At 41.2% G+C, this 16,460-nt stretch overlaps 1 protein-coding gene across 1 annotated transcript in view; it reads right to left on the bottom strand.

Annotated features, from left to right (window-relative positions):
* Nucleotides 1-2,484: 2,484 nt before the first annotated feature.
* The window catches only part of Slc9c1 (solute carrier family 9 member C1), a 74,412-nt gene continuing 60,436 nt past the window's right edge, over nucleotides 2,485-16,460 (bottom strand). Inside the window, exons 22-27 of the mRNA XM_060370988.1 lie at nucleotides 15,810-15,983; nucleotides 10,221-10,352; nucleotides 9,915-10,100; nucleotides 8,138-8,264; nucleotides 4,160-4,221; nucleotides 2,485-2,529 (exon numbers count right to left, since the gene is read on the bottom strand). Of these exons, the coding sequence (XP_060226971.1) occupies nucleotides 2,485-2,529; nucleotides 4,160-4,221; nucleotides 8,138-8,264; nucleotides 9,915-10,100; nucleotides 10,221-10,352; nucleotides 15,810-15,983 (726 nt within the window). The remainder of the gene's footprint in view (nucleotides 2,530-4,159; nucleotides 4,222-8,137; nucleotides 8,265-9,914; nucleotides 10,101-10,220; nucleotides 10,353-15,809; nucleotides 15,984-16,460) is intronic.

Genomic DNA, 16,460 nt, shown 5'->3' with positions numbered 1-16,460 from the left:
CTGTTACTGTTTTATTGCTGTAAAAGATCATGAACAAAGCAATTTGTACAGAAGAAAGCCTTTAATGGTGGGCTTGCTCACAGCTTCAGGGGTTCATCATGGTGAGAAGCAAACAGTCATGGCACCGGAGCAGTAGCTGAGAACTTTAGGACCACATCTGTAGACAGCAGGTAGAACAAGGACTTTGCCTGAATTTTGAAAACTCAAAACCTACGTAAGAGACACACCTCCTGTAACAAGGCCACACCTACGTCCTAACCATTTCCAAATGTCTACATTGGCTGTTTATGACCAGAGTTGATGCACTAGGGGTAGTGATTGCAAATCAGTTTGTCTCATAGTCATTTCCATTGTAAGTTTTCAAGCTTCAGTTTTACTCTGACCACTAGATGGCTATATTGAGCTGTGGAAGCGTCAGCTACAAGGCAAGAAGATGTGTTGGTTTTGCAAGGGGGGGCAGTGGGCTTTCTGAGAGTCACAAAAGCTAGCATTTTTTTTTCACGTGAGAATTCCATAGTTATCTTAATACCATTTTCCTGCATTCTGTAGGTGAGTAGGGATAGAAGAGTTCCTGATGCCCTCCTCAGGCTGATGGCCTCACACATTCTTTTCAGGTCTGTACAGCTCTAGGTATGACAGAGATCTAGACATCTGTGACAGGATCATTTTCCTACATCGGTGTCTTACATAGCAGGTACTTTACAAACCAGCCCATGCTTCCAGCCAGACACCACAGTCACTGAAACTGTGGCTGTGTACTTCTCTTCAGTAGCCTAGATTTCCAAAATAGGATGCAGACAACGTAAGCAGCAGACACGTGATTAACTGAGCTCACAACTCTGTAGTGATACGATAAGATGTGAAACCAAGTGAGTTGTCTGAATTCTCTAAGTTCCATTGCTTCCTCTGCTAAATGAGTCTACCCCTTCCCCCAAAATTACTGATGATATCCTCATGAGCTGTTCATCGGTAGAAAGCATCTCTCTCTGGTCCTGATGGTCTCAGATTGAAGGTGGAGCTCTCCATTCTTTGTCTTTTCACTCTTCAATCACTTTCTCCTCCTTCCCATTCCCTCTACTGAGTCTGCATATCTGGTTGATGAGGTTGGAGGCAGAACTCTTTGTGCAGTTCTCCTACCTGATACATTTTGGAAATGGATTAACCGTGTTCTTCTGTTCTGAGCTATGCATCGAGCTTAATGTTAAATGCCTGCATAGTCTGTGTTTCAGTTCTATGAAGAAGGTGGCAACTGCATTCTCATGTCGGCTCTGTCAGCAGTGATGGTGTGTATGTGTGAGTGTGTATGTGTGTGTATGTGTATTCACAGGCACATATGCATGTCTGTAAACAAGTGTAAGTGTGCACATGTGTGTGAGTTTGTGTATCTTTGGGTGTATACATGCAAGTGGGTGTTTTACTCTTTATCTTAATTCTTTTCCTTCTCAGCTGAGAACTCAAGAGGCAGGCCACTCTAATGAGGCCTCTGAAACAATACTACAATGACTGCTTACTCAATAACACTGAGAAAAGGCTGGTTAAGGTCCCTGAAAGGATCAGAACTCATTGTCTTGTACTCAGGACCCATCTGTGACAGGAGTCTGGACACTTGGTTCTTCTGCCTCCATCGTGAGGTGTTGGCATAACATTCAGATTTCCCTAGGCTTGGTCCTGAACATGGGCATTTAAATTTTTATTAACTCTTCAGGTATTCATTTAGAGTTGGTCATGCTGGTGGAATGCACAGCGCAGCAGCTCATTTTCAAGTCTCCATTCTTTCACCTAGAAGTTCTGAGACTTTCTGCAAATTACTCAAAATTTGTCTTCCTTTAGTCCCTCACAAACAGTGAATAAATATACCTACCTTTCATGGTTATTATAATGACCAAGTTTCTGACTAATATATAGTGAAACATACCATATACCCAGTGCTGGTTAGTTTTAAATGTCCCTATGACAAGACTTAGAATCACCCCTCCAGTGAGGGGTGGCCTAGGTGGGCATGTCTGTGGGGCACTGTCTTGGTTGTTAACTGATGTGGAAAGGCCTGGACTGAATGTGAGTGGGATCATCTCATGGGCTGGACCCTGAACTGAGTGTGAATAAAGCTGGATGAGCAGGAAACAAGAAGCAAGAACGAGTATGTTCTCTCTCTGCCCTTCCCTATGGATGCTCTATGAGAACTAAAGTGATGAACTGGGAGTCAGTGAAGTGGTATTTTGATAGTAAGTGGTCAACTAGAGAGAGCAAACCAGGGGTCTATAAGTCTTAGAGTCTTATTTTAAAGTTATTTTCCCCCAATCTAAATGCAGAAACACCACTGTTTGGCGAATTGGTTGGCTAGTGGGAGGTGCTTTAATTCACACTACTGTACAAAGGAAACACGAATTTTGGCTTGTCTCTGGCTCCAGAGATGTTTTCACGGTCATGTTGAGAAGATTGGGCAGCTAATGAAACCTTCTTTTCAGGTTGTTTCGAGGAGACTCCTTAGATGTTAATATTCTCTTCCAACAATTCATCATTTTCTTGTGTCTAAAAATAGATATGGGAACAGAAGTCAAATTTGAACAAGGTATAATGGTTAGCTTTGTCAACCTGATGTACCCTAGAATCATCCGAGAAGGGAGTCTCAGCTAGGGGCTGTCCACATTGGCTTGTGGACATGCTTGTGTGGCACTGCCTCAGTTGAGTTTCTTGATGAGGAGAACTCAGCCTAGTGTGGGCAGTTCCATTCCTTAGGCAGAGGGTCCTGATCTGTTCAGGACAGGGAAGTTGATCTGAGCACAGGCTAAGCGAGAAAGAAGATGAGTGTGTCTACATTTATTTCATCCTGCTCATAAGTGAGGGTATGATGTGAAGTTCTTACCTTTACTTCTAGTCAAAGATAGATTACAATGTAAAATTATAAGCTGAAATAAATCCCTTTCTTTTCCAAGCTGCTGTTTGTCAGGGTAATCTATCACAGCAATGGAAAGGAAACTAGAGAACACGGACTTGCTAGACAGAGGAGGGCTGGTGTGAGACCCGACGTAGCGCAGAAGAGCCAGGCCTGGGACTTTCGCAGTGGTCATTGTGTGCATTCCATTCTGAAGGATCAGAACAACCATCTTGTTGTTGTGACCAAGCTTTAAGGGGTCATCTGGTCTAGTAAAGGAAAACCATTTCTGGGAATGATAGAGGGGAGGAACAAGGGAGTAGGCCCCAAACAGAGCCAGCATCTGACACTTGGGAATGAAAACATCTATTGAACAACACAACTTGATGGTTTTCTCCACACAATTTACTCGTGGTGTTTCTGTCTTTTGTTATATGCCCCATCTTTTCAACACATCTGCTTGAAATAAATGAATAAATATACAAACAAACAAATCTCACACAGTCATTATCTCCCTACCTTGACATCCCCCGTACTAGAACTGCAAGTGAGCCATTTCAAAAACTGATAGACAAGCAGCATTTTTTTTAAAAACAGGTACAAGAACAGTAACTTTTCTGGCTCCTTTTTCATCTCACAGATACGTCATGAGGCCGTATCCTGTAAGATTTGTTAACTGGTCATGTAGCTAAACAGCACACTCTAGACTTTATCTTGTATTTTACCTTACCTGTCTTCCTTACAGTCTCTTTCTCTAACTAAAGTTTTCTTTTGTTATTCTAGTCCTAGGGAGGCTGGCACGGGACTTTCTGAGAAATTTAGTTTAGCCCAGGACAGAAGAGATTGGACTGTCTAATACTGTGCGCTGTGCTTATCAGGAACTGTGACTCTAGGGGCAGACAGCTTTCAGACCGGGAAATTCTAGGTAATTTGCAGAGGTAGTTGTAGCAGTTGCGGCAGCCTCTGGATCTGGCCAAATTCAGCACATGACAGAGTGAGAGGTGCTCAGACTTCAGCCAAGGCAGTTCTTGCTGACGCTTGAATGCTAATAAGATTTTTAAAGAAATCCTCCATCTCTTGAACTTGCTAGCCATTTTTATAATATTTACACGAAAGTATGTTAACAATGCCCATTACACACTAGGCAAAGAGAAACTTTTTGTACTCAAATCTATAAAATGATTAGTAGGTAAAGTCCTTCAGGATAAGAGAAATGCATTGGTAGTTTCCATAAATTACAGACTCTTTTAGATTAATAAAACTTGAAAAAAACTGCTCTCCTTTTACCTCTTCCTGAGCATTCCTCTCATCTTCAAAGCTTTCCTCATCCATTGTTTCAAGTGATTCTCCTACAAAGGAAGAGAGAGTTACTTCATCCCTGGCATTAGTCACACATTTAAGTAAGTCAGCTCTCAGAGTAGATCACATTTAAATTGCAGACGCTTGGGAGCTGTGATCTGACACTGTGGGCTGAAAGGTCACTTTTTTTTTTCAGTGCAGTTTATTCAGGAACCTTGAACAATCCTCGGACCCTGGGGAAAGCCAGCCCACAGCTTAAATAGCCTCTGGGTAGCCAACCCCAGCGTGCCACGTGGGCAATGCAGATAGGTCCACATACATGGAAGCAAGCCAGATCCTCAGCCTTAGCCAAATGTGGAATTGTTCGTGACAGAGAGCGCTCACCATCGGGAAGGTGGAAAGTGGAAACCAGCTTCATCTTTAAGGCATAGCATTCCGCAGCTCTCTATAGTTCCCCCTTTTTGTTTTAGACGCATCAGGCAAGAGTAGAAGTCTGATCTCTGATATTAGAAATAAATTGGGACTTTGTACGAAAGGTCACTTTTGAAAGTGGGTCTAACAGGCTTTACTTGCGAAGTTATGTAACAAGTGCACAGTAGGATTTGAAAACCTGGAGGGGGGAAATCATCTATTACTTTAATATCCTCCAACACTTCTATATTTACATGTATTGGGAGTGCCCGTGTTAGCAATGAGAACCCACATGAAAGTAAAAAGAAGCCATGCTTTCTTGGATTTTTTTAATTTTTATTTTTTTAATATTTTTTAGTTACTAGAAAGGGACAAACAAGCGTGAGAACAGAAACAAAGTTAGTGGTTAAAAATAGGACAGGATATATTTGGCTCTGGAGTATATACAGGGTTTGGTAGAAGTGAGGGAGGGAAGGAGGGAGGGAGAGAGAGACAGAGACAGAGACAGAGACAGAGAGAGAGGTGGGGAGGCAGGATAGAAAAAAGGTATAGTGAAGTCCATGAATGGAGAGCTGTGGGGTAGGCGTGAGGCCTAGGTGGAAGGAACAGTTTGTGAGAATGCCCAAGAATTAGAGACCACTAAGCCTTCTGTTTCAGGGGGACCATTGGTCTCTTGGCATTTCTAGGTTTCTGAGACTGAGGAGCAGAGGTGGCAGCTGCAGAGAGAGTAGACAGTAGCAGACTCAGGACCACGATCTGCAGGTGCTTGATCCCATGGTCAGTAGGCACCGTGTGATGACAGGGTTTTATGCCCACAAAGATGTAAATACTTGGAGGCTGGAGAGATGGCTCAGCACATGAACACATGAACTGTTCTTCCAAGATTTGGTCTCTAGCACCCATGCTGGGCAGTTTACAGTGGCCTACAGCTTCAGCTCCAGCAAGATCCTACACCCCGCCTGCCTTGAGCACCTACACACACGTGCACATACCCACATACAGGCACAGATATGTATGCTTAATTAAAATATATTAAAAAGTTGTACATGTATATCATTATGACATAATAAAGATAAAATTTACAACATTATATTGGCAGTTTTACATGACATATGTCACAGGTCTTTTTCACATTGTAACAAAATATTATTCTAATGATTATGTAATGTTCAATCTTATTGATCGAATTGTTAATTAAGTAGTAACTTGTTATGGTTTCACTAATTCTAATTTTCTATTTTTTTAGTGCTGTCCAATTGTTTTTTTATTCTTTTTTATATCTTTGCAATAAATGTCTAGAAATTGTATTATTTATTCAAAGGTATGAAGCTTATTATCTTTAAGATCTCTACAATTTCATTAATTTATACTAGTACCAATAAAGTAAGAAGGTATATCACATTTACTATTTTTTTTTTCATAAATGAGTCATGTATTTTTTAAAAAAGACTTTTACTATGATGGCTCGTTTTCACTATCAACTTGGATTTAAAATCACCTAAGACATATCTGAGCGTGTCCTGGACTTGCTTTGTAGACCAGGCTGATGCCGAACACAGAAATCCACTTGCCTCTGGCTTCCCCGAGAGCTGGGATTACAGGTACAATCTTGCCAGCTCTGAGTATGTCCTTAAGGAAGTTTCTTGAAAGGTTTTAACTGAGGAGGAGCCACCCTGAGAATAATAGCATCATCCCCTGGTCTGGGGTCCCAGGCTGAATGCAGAGGGAAAGAGCAGACATCAAACTAAGCATGGATTCATCTCTCTCTACTTCCTAACTATGAATGCACAGGGACCAGACACCTCCCTCCTGCTTCTACATCTTCCATGCTGTGATGAGTTATACCCAAACTGAGGGCCAACCTCAAACTCTGTTCCTTTCAGTTGCTTCTTATTAAGTCTTCAGTCACAGCAATGAGAAAAATGCTGAAAGCACTAATGAAGTGGACTAAATATTTATGTTCTTTAAATATTTGCAACATTGAACATTCATTCTTTTTTCTTCCCTCGTCCCTCTCCATCCTTTCTTTTTTTCTCATTTCTCCCCCATCCCTCGCTTCACAGGTTCCACTGTGGAGTCCAGGCTAAATTCAAACTCTGGATCTTCCTGCTTCAGCCTCCTAGGTGCTGAGATTACAGTCATGTACCACTACACCTGGCTTAATATTTCATTTTCAAAGTATATTTCTTCTGTGAGCTGTCCTTTGAAAGTTTCTTTTTTTCTGATCTATACATCCTTTCTTTTATCATAACTTGTTGATTAGTAATATTGATATTAATAGTCAGAATTCCAAAATTGCTTTCTATAAATTTCCAAATTTAGAACACAATTTATCTTTTAGTTGAATGATGCATTGTTATTTATTTAATTATTTAGTTATTAATTTACTTAAATCTATCTTAAATATATTTTTGAAATTCTTCTCAATGATTTATTAGTAGTATTTCTTTTAGAGAACACTCTTGCTACATAACTTATGTTGACAATGTACTTGTAAATCTCTTACCATTTTTTATATGTTATGGTATAGCTAACATTTTCTTTTAGGCGAAAGGCTCACAATTCTGTCGATCATTTTTTACATTATTTTGATAATTATGTAGGTTAATACTCATCAATGAACCATAAATATTTCTAAGTGTAACTGTGATATTGGATATTGGGATGATTGATTTTGGTTTCTGCCAAAGGGTAACTTGATTGGACAGAGGACACCTGTGGCAGACAGTGTCAATAAAATATATTTTCTGGTGTGTCTGTTAAAAAGTTTCCAGGGATTGCTAGGTCTGTAAGGCCGAAGGCATTCAAATCCAAGAAGCAGGACCCCAAAACTTCTTTTATCCGCAGTATTCAATTGTACCATCCATAGGCTTCTCCAAAGGTTGTCTCAGAGTCCAAGCCCAGAATATAATGAAGCAGAGCTTCATATAAAATTTTGGCTTTTCTGTCTCATATACATACTTACTTACATTTTGATTGGGTGCTTTATATTACTGGGCAAGGAGAGTAAAAAAAAAAAGAAAATTGGGATGTGGAGGGAGGGGGAAAAAAGGCTGCAGGAAAGATATGGAGTTGCAGCTACTTAAGGATACTGGCCAGCGCCAGTGTTTGTTTCCTGTTTCTTTCCCTTCCCCAGGCGTGTGTGGAGTATATTTTCCTGGCTGTTTCTGGTTTCTCTTTGCCTCCTAGATGCCATGAGGTAAAACCAAAGCCCACTTGGCTTAAGGTTTCCATGAAGTTATACCCACCTCCATCTTCCAACCCCCATACAAATCTAGAGCCATAGAGCAGGTGAAGAAGAAAGCAGGTAAAACAAAAACAAACAAACAAACAAACAAACAAACAAAACAGATGGCAGCCTCAGAACCATGAACCGAACTGAAGTTCTCCTCCTATAAGTTGTCTGTTTGAGGTTTTCATCATAATGATGAGAAGTTTCATATGTCAAACATGGCAGCTTAAAGAAGCCCTCCATACTCTAGGCAGAATACATGATAACACTATTTCATAAAAGAAAGTACATTCTTACAGTTATACCCAAGACACCTAACTCACTTTTAAGATCTGGCTTGACAGAGACTTTACGAGGTGGGATGTACTTTCTTACGTTCCACCGGAATTTTCTTATAGCGACTGAAGTTTGAATGATCATCACTTTGGTGAAGTCTTCAACGCCTTGTATCTGAAAGTTGACAGAATATACATCAATTTTTGAACGAAGGTTATGCAAGTACACATTGCTCTGGCAAGCCAGTATTCTTAATCCTCAGCCTTCTGATTGCTGGGATGACCGATATTAGTCACAATGCCTGGTTCTGCACATTACACCCTTCCTTCCCTGACACATTTGGGCATGTCATTTCACATAGACTTTATAAAAACCACGCTAGTACAGTTTGCTTTCTTTTTAACAACTGAAGACCAAGGCACACTAATTATCCTGCTGCTTATTCTAACAGCACTTGAGACATATTTCCCTTGATAAACATTAGAAATTGCCAGAGTCTGCCTTTTATATGATTAATGATAGGTGGGTCACTATTGATAATGCATCTTTAAAGCATTGCTCAAAGTCCTTCTTAGGAATGTTTGGGTAAGGATTAAACCAGGTAAGTGCTGTTGAGAATGATCATTCCACAAAAGTGTTCATTCTAAGCATCATTTAGTGTCTTTTCCTCTTTTGAGCTGTTAGTAGCACCCACAGCTGCTGTTCAAGCTTCAGCTCCTGCTGCTTCAGGGAGACCTGGCTCTGATGCTCTAATCATCTACCTCTACAAGCAGCTTGTATCAATGCTACAACATCCCACTCCAGGCAAAACAAGCCTCTGTCAACTTGTGGGGACCATGTCCATCCTGCAGCTATTATCACAGAGGGCAGGAGAGGGAAGCCTTCCCAGTGACTCTGGACAAAGTCACTTGTGATTGGGGTAATGCAAAGCTTGTAATAGGACATAAAAGAGACATGATTAGTGCATGTGAAAGGACTCATTGTTGGTAGAACTGGAAGTCAGGTACACACAGGACTGTAATTAGTATACTACAAGAGGGCCCTATACCCTTTCAGTAAATGAGCTATTTTTCCGTCTCTTAAAGTCATCCTGGGAGGCTCCTCTTGTGTATATTCTCCTTTAGCACTGGAACATAAGGTTCCAATGTTCTCTCCTACTTGTGGGAAATACAGCCAGCAGCGCCAGCTGAGGAAAGAGTAGACAGGACCTGAGCGCTCTAGTGCTAAGGTCGTGGCAATGGTAGTGGCAGCAGCAGAGAGGCTACTGAATAGTTGCAGAGGATAACTAAGGTAGAAATCATAAGAAGCTAAGACGGTGATGGGTGGCTGATGCATCGAAAAATGCTGTGAAGAGCCAAAGGCAAAGGTGAAACTAAGAAGACAGGCAGGCTGCAGTTGCTCCAAGGATTATGGAGCAAAGAGTCCTTTGAACTCAAAACAGTTTAAATAGGAAAGTGTTCAGTTCTAGTTTCATTTTCTGGGTTGGAGGCAAACATCTGCCACTCTGTTTAATGGGGTTCGTCATGACCTCCTACAGTACTGTTGATCCAGTCCTTTTGAAATGTATGGATGCAATTAGAGGGGCCTCTTTTTCTAGTTTGCACTGCACTAAAGGGCAACTATGGCCACAATTCTCTATCTTGCTGTGTTTCATTGGCATTGGCAATGGGTAGACAAAGCTTGTGGCTAGGCCGTTGAGTGTGAAAGCAATCAATGAACACTGCACACGTGGGTGTGGATAAGTCTGCAATAATGGGGTGGAGGGAGGAAAGGAGGAGACAGGAAGGCAGAAAGCATTGTTTGGCGTAAGGCCTATCTCTGTACCTGGTAGCATGTCACAGGAATTAGAAAGGGTGCCTTATAAATTTTTCGCAACTGGCAGTCTTCCGCAGCTCCATGGATGAGGACCACATGGGTTACGGTTTCATCGTAGATGTCGGTTTTCGTGGTCTTGGGTATGTCCCTGATGAAGACATTGCAGAGTTTCAACTGCATCTTATAGTTCCAGTCCTTAAGGAGAAGCACAGCTTCATGTCTGTTATTAGCTCGCAGCCAGTTTCTGCTGTTATGTCTATGCAGGTTTTCTGGGGGAGGGGGTGGGTAGAAAGAATTCAGAAAGACCCCTCTTACCTCAAAAGATAAGTGTTCCCGGATCTTTTGGGCAGTAATGGCAAGTCCAATTTTGTGCCACATATTGTATTTAATGTTAGGACATTTTCTTTCAAAGCCTTCATACAAGTGGCTAATGGGAATAAAATATGTCTGAAAAAGGAAGAAAAAAAGTGAACAATTTGTGCCTACCCATGGCTGGAGAAATATCTGTCAACTCCAGACAGTGACATTCAAGCTAAGGATTAGATGCGTGTTGCTGTCTAAAAAGCTCATAAAATTCATCTTTTGGCTCATCCTTGTAATCTTGCCATAGAAACAATTCCAGAAAGCTGCATGAACCAACAAGGACTTTTTAGTTTGGTTTTTTAAAACTGTGTGTATTTCTGGGTGTAGTCTGCTGTTTGTACAGAGTGAAATTATACCAAACTAAATACCAATTGCTACATTGCATACTTATTTTTATTTTTATTTTTTGGTTATTGTTGTTGAATAATAGCTTTTTATGCTAGCGAGACACAAATCAGCGTAATTAACATATCCCACATCTTATCAACTTACAAGGTTTTGTGCTGAGGACATTACAAATTGGTTCCTTTAACCGTTTTGACATATACTTTGTGATTCCTGTGGTCACTGTGTCGTGCACTGGTGAACTGAACTGTAGCCCTGACCACTACCGTCTCTTCTCTTCACCCTACACATCTTATAACCTCTCTGTGCTCTCTGAGAAAAGCCTGCTGTTTTTCATTCCATGCAGAGGCAAAGAACATGCACTCTTTTTCTTTCTGTTCCTCCTTTGTAACATTTACCCAGTTTCCTTCAAGATCATTCATGTCGATGGAAAATAGAATCTCATTCACTAAAATGTTTTATTTAATTAATGACATTTATGCTGCAAATTAACTAGTTCACACGCAGGCCATCGGCACACCAGTGGAAATCGGGGGACAGGCTGCAGTAGAGTCTCCCCTCCCACCGTGTGGGTTTCAGGGGTGGGGCTCAGGCTATTAGTCTTGATGGCAAGTGCCTGTACCACTGAGCCATCTCTCCAGCCCATCATTCTTTCCAGGGGCTGAACAGAATTTCACAGGACATACGTTTTTCTAAACCATACATCAGCTCCTGGACACTTAGGTTGTTTTTATTTCTATCATCTCCTACCCCATTTTTTTAAATTTTTATTTTTAATTGGCATCTCAATCTGCTCCACTTAGTCCTAAACTTTCCATTTGACCATTTTCATGTTTATAATGTGCTGATATTTCCTATCTTTTCTGTGTTTAAGAGTAGTTTCTCTTTAATTACATATGTTTTCCCTGAGTTCACTGAGTCTGTTTGTACCCACGGCTTTAGTGCCCCATCTGCCCAGTGTATCTTCTGGAAAATATTAATGTTACTTTTTATACAGTGTATCACTTCACCCTATTTTTCATGCCATCTAACACTGCTTAATGTTTATTTTTGTATGTGTAAAAATTACAATCTAAAAAACTTTTTTAAAATTCATGATTACTGATTACACACTGTAGATACGATAGATTCTTCCCTATTTATCTGAATTGCTGAGATTTGTTGCAGGGAGCCATTTATTATCTGACCACTGAGAGTCAGTGCTAGCTGGCACTTATAGTTTGCTTGGGATAATTAATAGGAAGTGTTAGGTATGTTCCAAAACCAGAGTGACATGAAAGTAAATTCACTTTGAAATGTTTCCACTCTGATTCCTGTCAAGGCTGCCTCTCAGCATTGACACAGCGGATCTAGAGAAGGCAGGGCTGGCTCTCAGCATTGATGATGAAGAGCTTCAGAAGGTTACTTCATGTTTGGTCTTCACTTCCATGGTCTATTTTTTTCTGGCTCTTCAGTTGGATACTGGTGGTGTAAAATAGTGTTGTCTTTCTGATGTTTAAGGGAACCTTAAACATCCTTAATCCTTGGCAGTATTTGTTTTTATTTTTTATTTTTTAGATAAGGTGTAGCTTTGGGCTTTGGCTGGCTTAAGTGTCATCCTTTTTTCTTTTTTTTTTATACTAGTACACAATTCATCAGACTCACTGTATTCTGTAGGAAGTCTTTACTTGCTGTATGGTGACTGGAGAATTGTCACCATAGTGTGAGGCAGGGACTTGGGGTGCATTTAAGGGATGCCCTAGTTTCTTTTCTGTTGCTGTGATAAAACACTCTGTTAAAAATAATCTGGACGGAAAGGGTTTATTTGGCTTCCCATTTCAAGTAACAGTCCATCATTTTGGGTAAGTTAGGCAGGAGCTCAAGCATCTGATCACATCACAGCCATGGTCAAAAGCAGAGAGAAGATAAACCCATCTTACAGGCTTGCTCTTAGCTAGCTCTCTTCTTTTTTACTGTTTACAGGTCTCTACCTAGGGAACAGAGCCACCCACAGTGGCCCATCAATTAAAAATCAATATAATCCCTACAGATCACATGCCAGCTTGATACAAGTCATTTCCAATTAAGACTCTATTCCCAGGCGATTCTGGACTGTGTCAAATTGACAATTAAAATGAAATAATGCATGGTCCACCTTATTGATTTGCTTTCTCAGGGCTTTCAGACTTATATTGAACCTGCCTGTTTATAGTGACGGAAAATATTGCCTTGTTTATTTTGTAAGGTTTTGTGCTTGATTGTGGTGGGTTTGCTTTATATACAGTGGCTTCCTAATCGCTTGTTAGTGTTTTCATTCAAATTCTAGTTAACCAGAATATTAGCTGTACATGTTTTACTATGCCATTACTTAAAGATGTTTTTAAAATGTACTAAATAGGATTATCCCACTTAAAAACAATCCATCTAAAGAGGTCTAAAAGGCTCTGTGAGAGACGAGATAGCTGTATAAAATCAATGTCTGAATTACCAGGCTCCAAAAAATAATGTGCATGTGAATACACAGATATGAGCTCCTACATGCATACACATTACATTTAAATCTCCTGTGACTGATATCTAGATGTTCTGTAACTCTTTCAAATGCCAAGCTTCATACAAGTTAGTTGAAATACTCCAGCAACACGATGCTTGTTCCCCCAGGCTCTGCCTTACCTACGCTAAAATGTAAAGAAAAAAAAAATGCCTTTGAGCACTAATCCAGAGACTACCCATCCAAACACCTTGGGCTTGCAGCCTCTTTTCCACTTTTGAAAGTATCTTTTCTTCAAGAAACACATGCTCTTGCTAAAATTCTAGTTCTTCCTTTACCACATCCTTCCCAGCCTTACCTACTCTATCCCTAAAATATATGGCAAATGCTTTTGAACATTGTTACTCTCAGAATAATATCTGAAGACTCCTAAAACTACCCATACTTTTTAACCATTATCTCTTCAGCTCTCTTCCTCTCCTCCCTCTCCTCGCCTCGCCTCCCCTCCCCTCTCCCCTCTCTTCCTCTCCTCTCCTCTCCTCTCCTCCCCTCCCCTCTCCTCCTCTCCTCCCCTCTCCTCTCCCCTCCCCTCCTATCCTTCCCTCCCCTTCTTCTCTTCTCCTCTCCCCTCCCCTCCCCTCCTTCCCTCCCCTTCTTCTCTTCTCTTCTCCTCTCCTCTCCTCTCCTCTCCTCTCCTCTCCTCTCCTCTCCTCTCCTCCCCTCCCCTCCCCTCCCCTCCCCTCCCCTCCCCTCCCCTCCCCTCCCCTCCCCTCCTCTTCTCTTTTCTCTTCTCTTCGACTGTCCCTCTACCTGTTTGTCCCTCTCCCCACTTTTCTCTTGCACACTGTCCCTTGTCTCTCTAGTGGCTCACTCAGTCTATATCTTCTGTCTCTCTTTTCTCCCCCCTCTCACAATAAATTCCCTGTACCTCACCTGCTGCATGGCATGTAATATTTATATAGTAACTTTTGGTGCCTGAGACTCGGTGGGGCTCTTCTGGCAGTGTCTGTCTGGGCATGCTGGAATCCCTCTATATGCCACACTTGTAACAAACTTGATTCCTTTCTCTCCCGCTGCTACACATGCAGGGACCCCACTGTAATCTGCTCCAGCCCCTCGCTAGACTGCATTGTTAGCATCCTTTCAGGTCCAGATGTTTCCTATATCCACGACAGCACTGAAGCAGCTACCCGCAAGTGCTCCAGTCTAACCTTGCAGACTGCGTTAAACTTGACCTGTGTTTTTCCACCTAGGCACAGATGATCTCACAGATCCTGAACAGCAAAAATAGCAGCCTGCTCTTGGAACTTGGCCAACATTCCAGCCTATGGTCCCAAATCAATACCCCAATGTCAGTCAGAAGCAGCCAAAGACTGATTGATTTTTTTTTTCTTTTTGCCTGTTATCCATTTATTTTCAACAAAAAGCTAGGATGCTAGGTCTCTACTTGCTGCTAGGGATGGCTGGCAAACCCCATCTCTACCCTGAACTTTCCAGGGCAGGGGCTTTTACCTCCTCCTCACCATATAATCTGGACATTTTTGTGTTCTTCCTTTCTCTCTCTCTCTCTCTTTCCTCCACCCCTTCCTAATTCCTCATTTTTTCTTTCATGAAACAAAAAGGGAGGAATGTTAGCATGTAAGAAACCTGCCTCTAGGTTGCTTAGCAACCTGACATCATCACCTATAACTTGTCAAATAAAAGCAGTGCAGCATCATGCCTTCCACTTCTCTCTCTCCTCTTCTCTTCTCTCTGCCTGTCCCTCTGCCTGTCTGTCTCCCTTCTCACTTTGCTCTCACATACTTTTCCTTAACTCAGGCTATATCTTCTTTCCTCTGTCCTTCCAACAATAAACTTCCTTGTACCACAGGGGTGGGGGGAATTTCTCCACATAGAACTGCTTATATAAGCATCAAATACTTTATTCACATTAAAATTTCCCAAATTGTCCCCAATATATCTCTTTATACTTGGTTTATTTAACTCATGGCAGTTGCACATGGGTGTCACAGCACTTGTGTCCATTTTTACTGATATTCCCTTGCCTGCTCCCCATTTCCAGTTAATGCCACTGACTTGCTAGACAAGTCATTCATCCTTCAGAATCTTCCACATTTTAAATACAGCAAATGAGTCCCTCTCATTTGCCTCCTTGTATTTCCAGGAAAATCATTTCCAGAAAGTGGTTTTGCCCAGAGGTTTGAAGTGCCTCACCATGTAACCTGGTCCACTCTGATCTGCCTTTCTACCATTCTAGTGCTGACTTGCCTGCTTTCTTATCTTATCATTTATGCCACATTCTTTTCTCTTTCTTGTCCTTGAACTACAAATAAAACATAACATAGCTAGATTAAAGTCTTCATTCAAGTAAGAATTTGCCTAGTCCTAAACTCTATATACATCTTAATGAACTTCTAGCGAGTCAGAATGTGGTATTAATACTTAATACGTCCTACCCAATTTTACTATGGAACAGCTCATATGGCCCAGATTTCTTGGTTAAATTCTTCTTTCATTGTAGGAGGCTCACTTTTGAAATCATTTTGCTAGGGCATTATGTAAAGTATGTATACATTTGTAAATAATGCATGTTCCTTTACCATTTCTGTTTAAAAACACACATTGTCATGGCCCCTTAGGCATATGCTAAGCACTAAAGACATTCTAAGTTTGATACCAGACACTGAATGAGACACAACAGCGAGACAGAGGTGCTGTGTTCCTACCTCCACGACAGTTTTGCACGTGGCAGAATACTGCATCGGCTCATTAGTCAAGCAGTTTAACTCGCCTATTATCTCCCCGCTGAGCAAATACTCTGTGTGAAGGGCTGGCTGCGCCTTGACCTCTGATTCTGAAGGCACTCTTTCCATCTCCTGCTGTGGCTTTGACCTTTTAAGCTGTTAAGAAAACATGGAGGAAAAACAAATATGCCGGTTAATTTCCATCACTCCAACTTTTTGCCATTTCCCTGCTTTAGGTTTAACAATTACCCTGTGACTGCACCATCCTGGAAATAGTTTCCCCTTTGAAGTCAAGTTAGTAAATTAGCAGTGACTTTCACAGAGAATGTTCTGAAACAGGTAGCTCTTTGTGACCTCTCTTGGTAAGCCATTTTGTATCCATTTTAAATGGCTTCATCTTCCACTCCGGGTGAGTCAAGATTGATAAATTTATATTTTTCAGAGATGGTCCTTTATGTAGTTCCTCTTAACTGTTGAAAGGTGTGGTTTGTAAGGGGGCAGGTCATTGGCCATTGTGTCTGGTCTTGGAAGTCATCATTTGCATGCTAACTGTTCCCCTAAGAAAGGACCTTTTTAGTTTGCAGCACGGAAAGTTATTCTTTTTTTTTTTAAGATTTATTTATCTATCTATCT

Source organism: Meriones unguiculatus, chromosome 17, assembly GCF_030254825.1.
Source record: "Meriones unguiculatus strain TT.TT164.6M chromosome 17, Bangor_MerUng_6.1, whole genome shotgun sequence".
In the NCBI taxonomy this organism is placed as follows: Eukaryota; Metazoa; Chordata; class Mammalia; order Rodentia; family Muridae; genus Meriones; species Meriones unguiculatus.
Note: the sequence above shows the minus strand (reverse complement) of the source record. Positions and strands in the feature narration are given on the sequence as shown.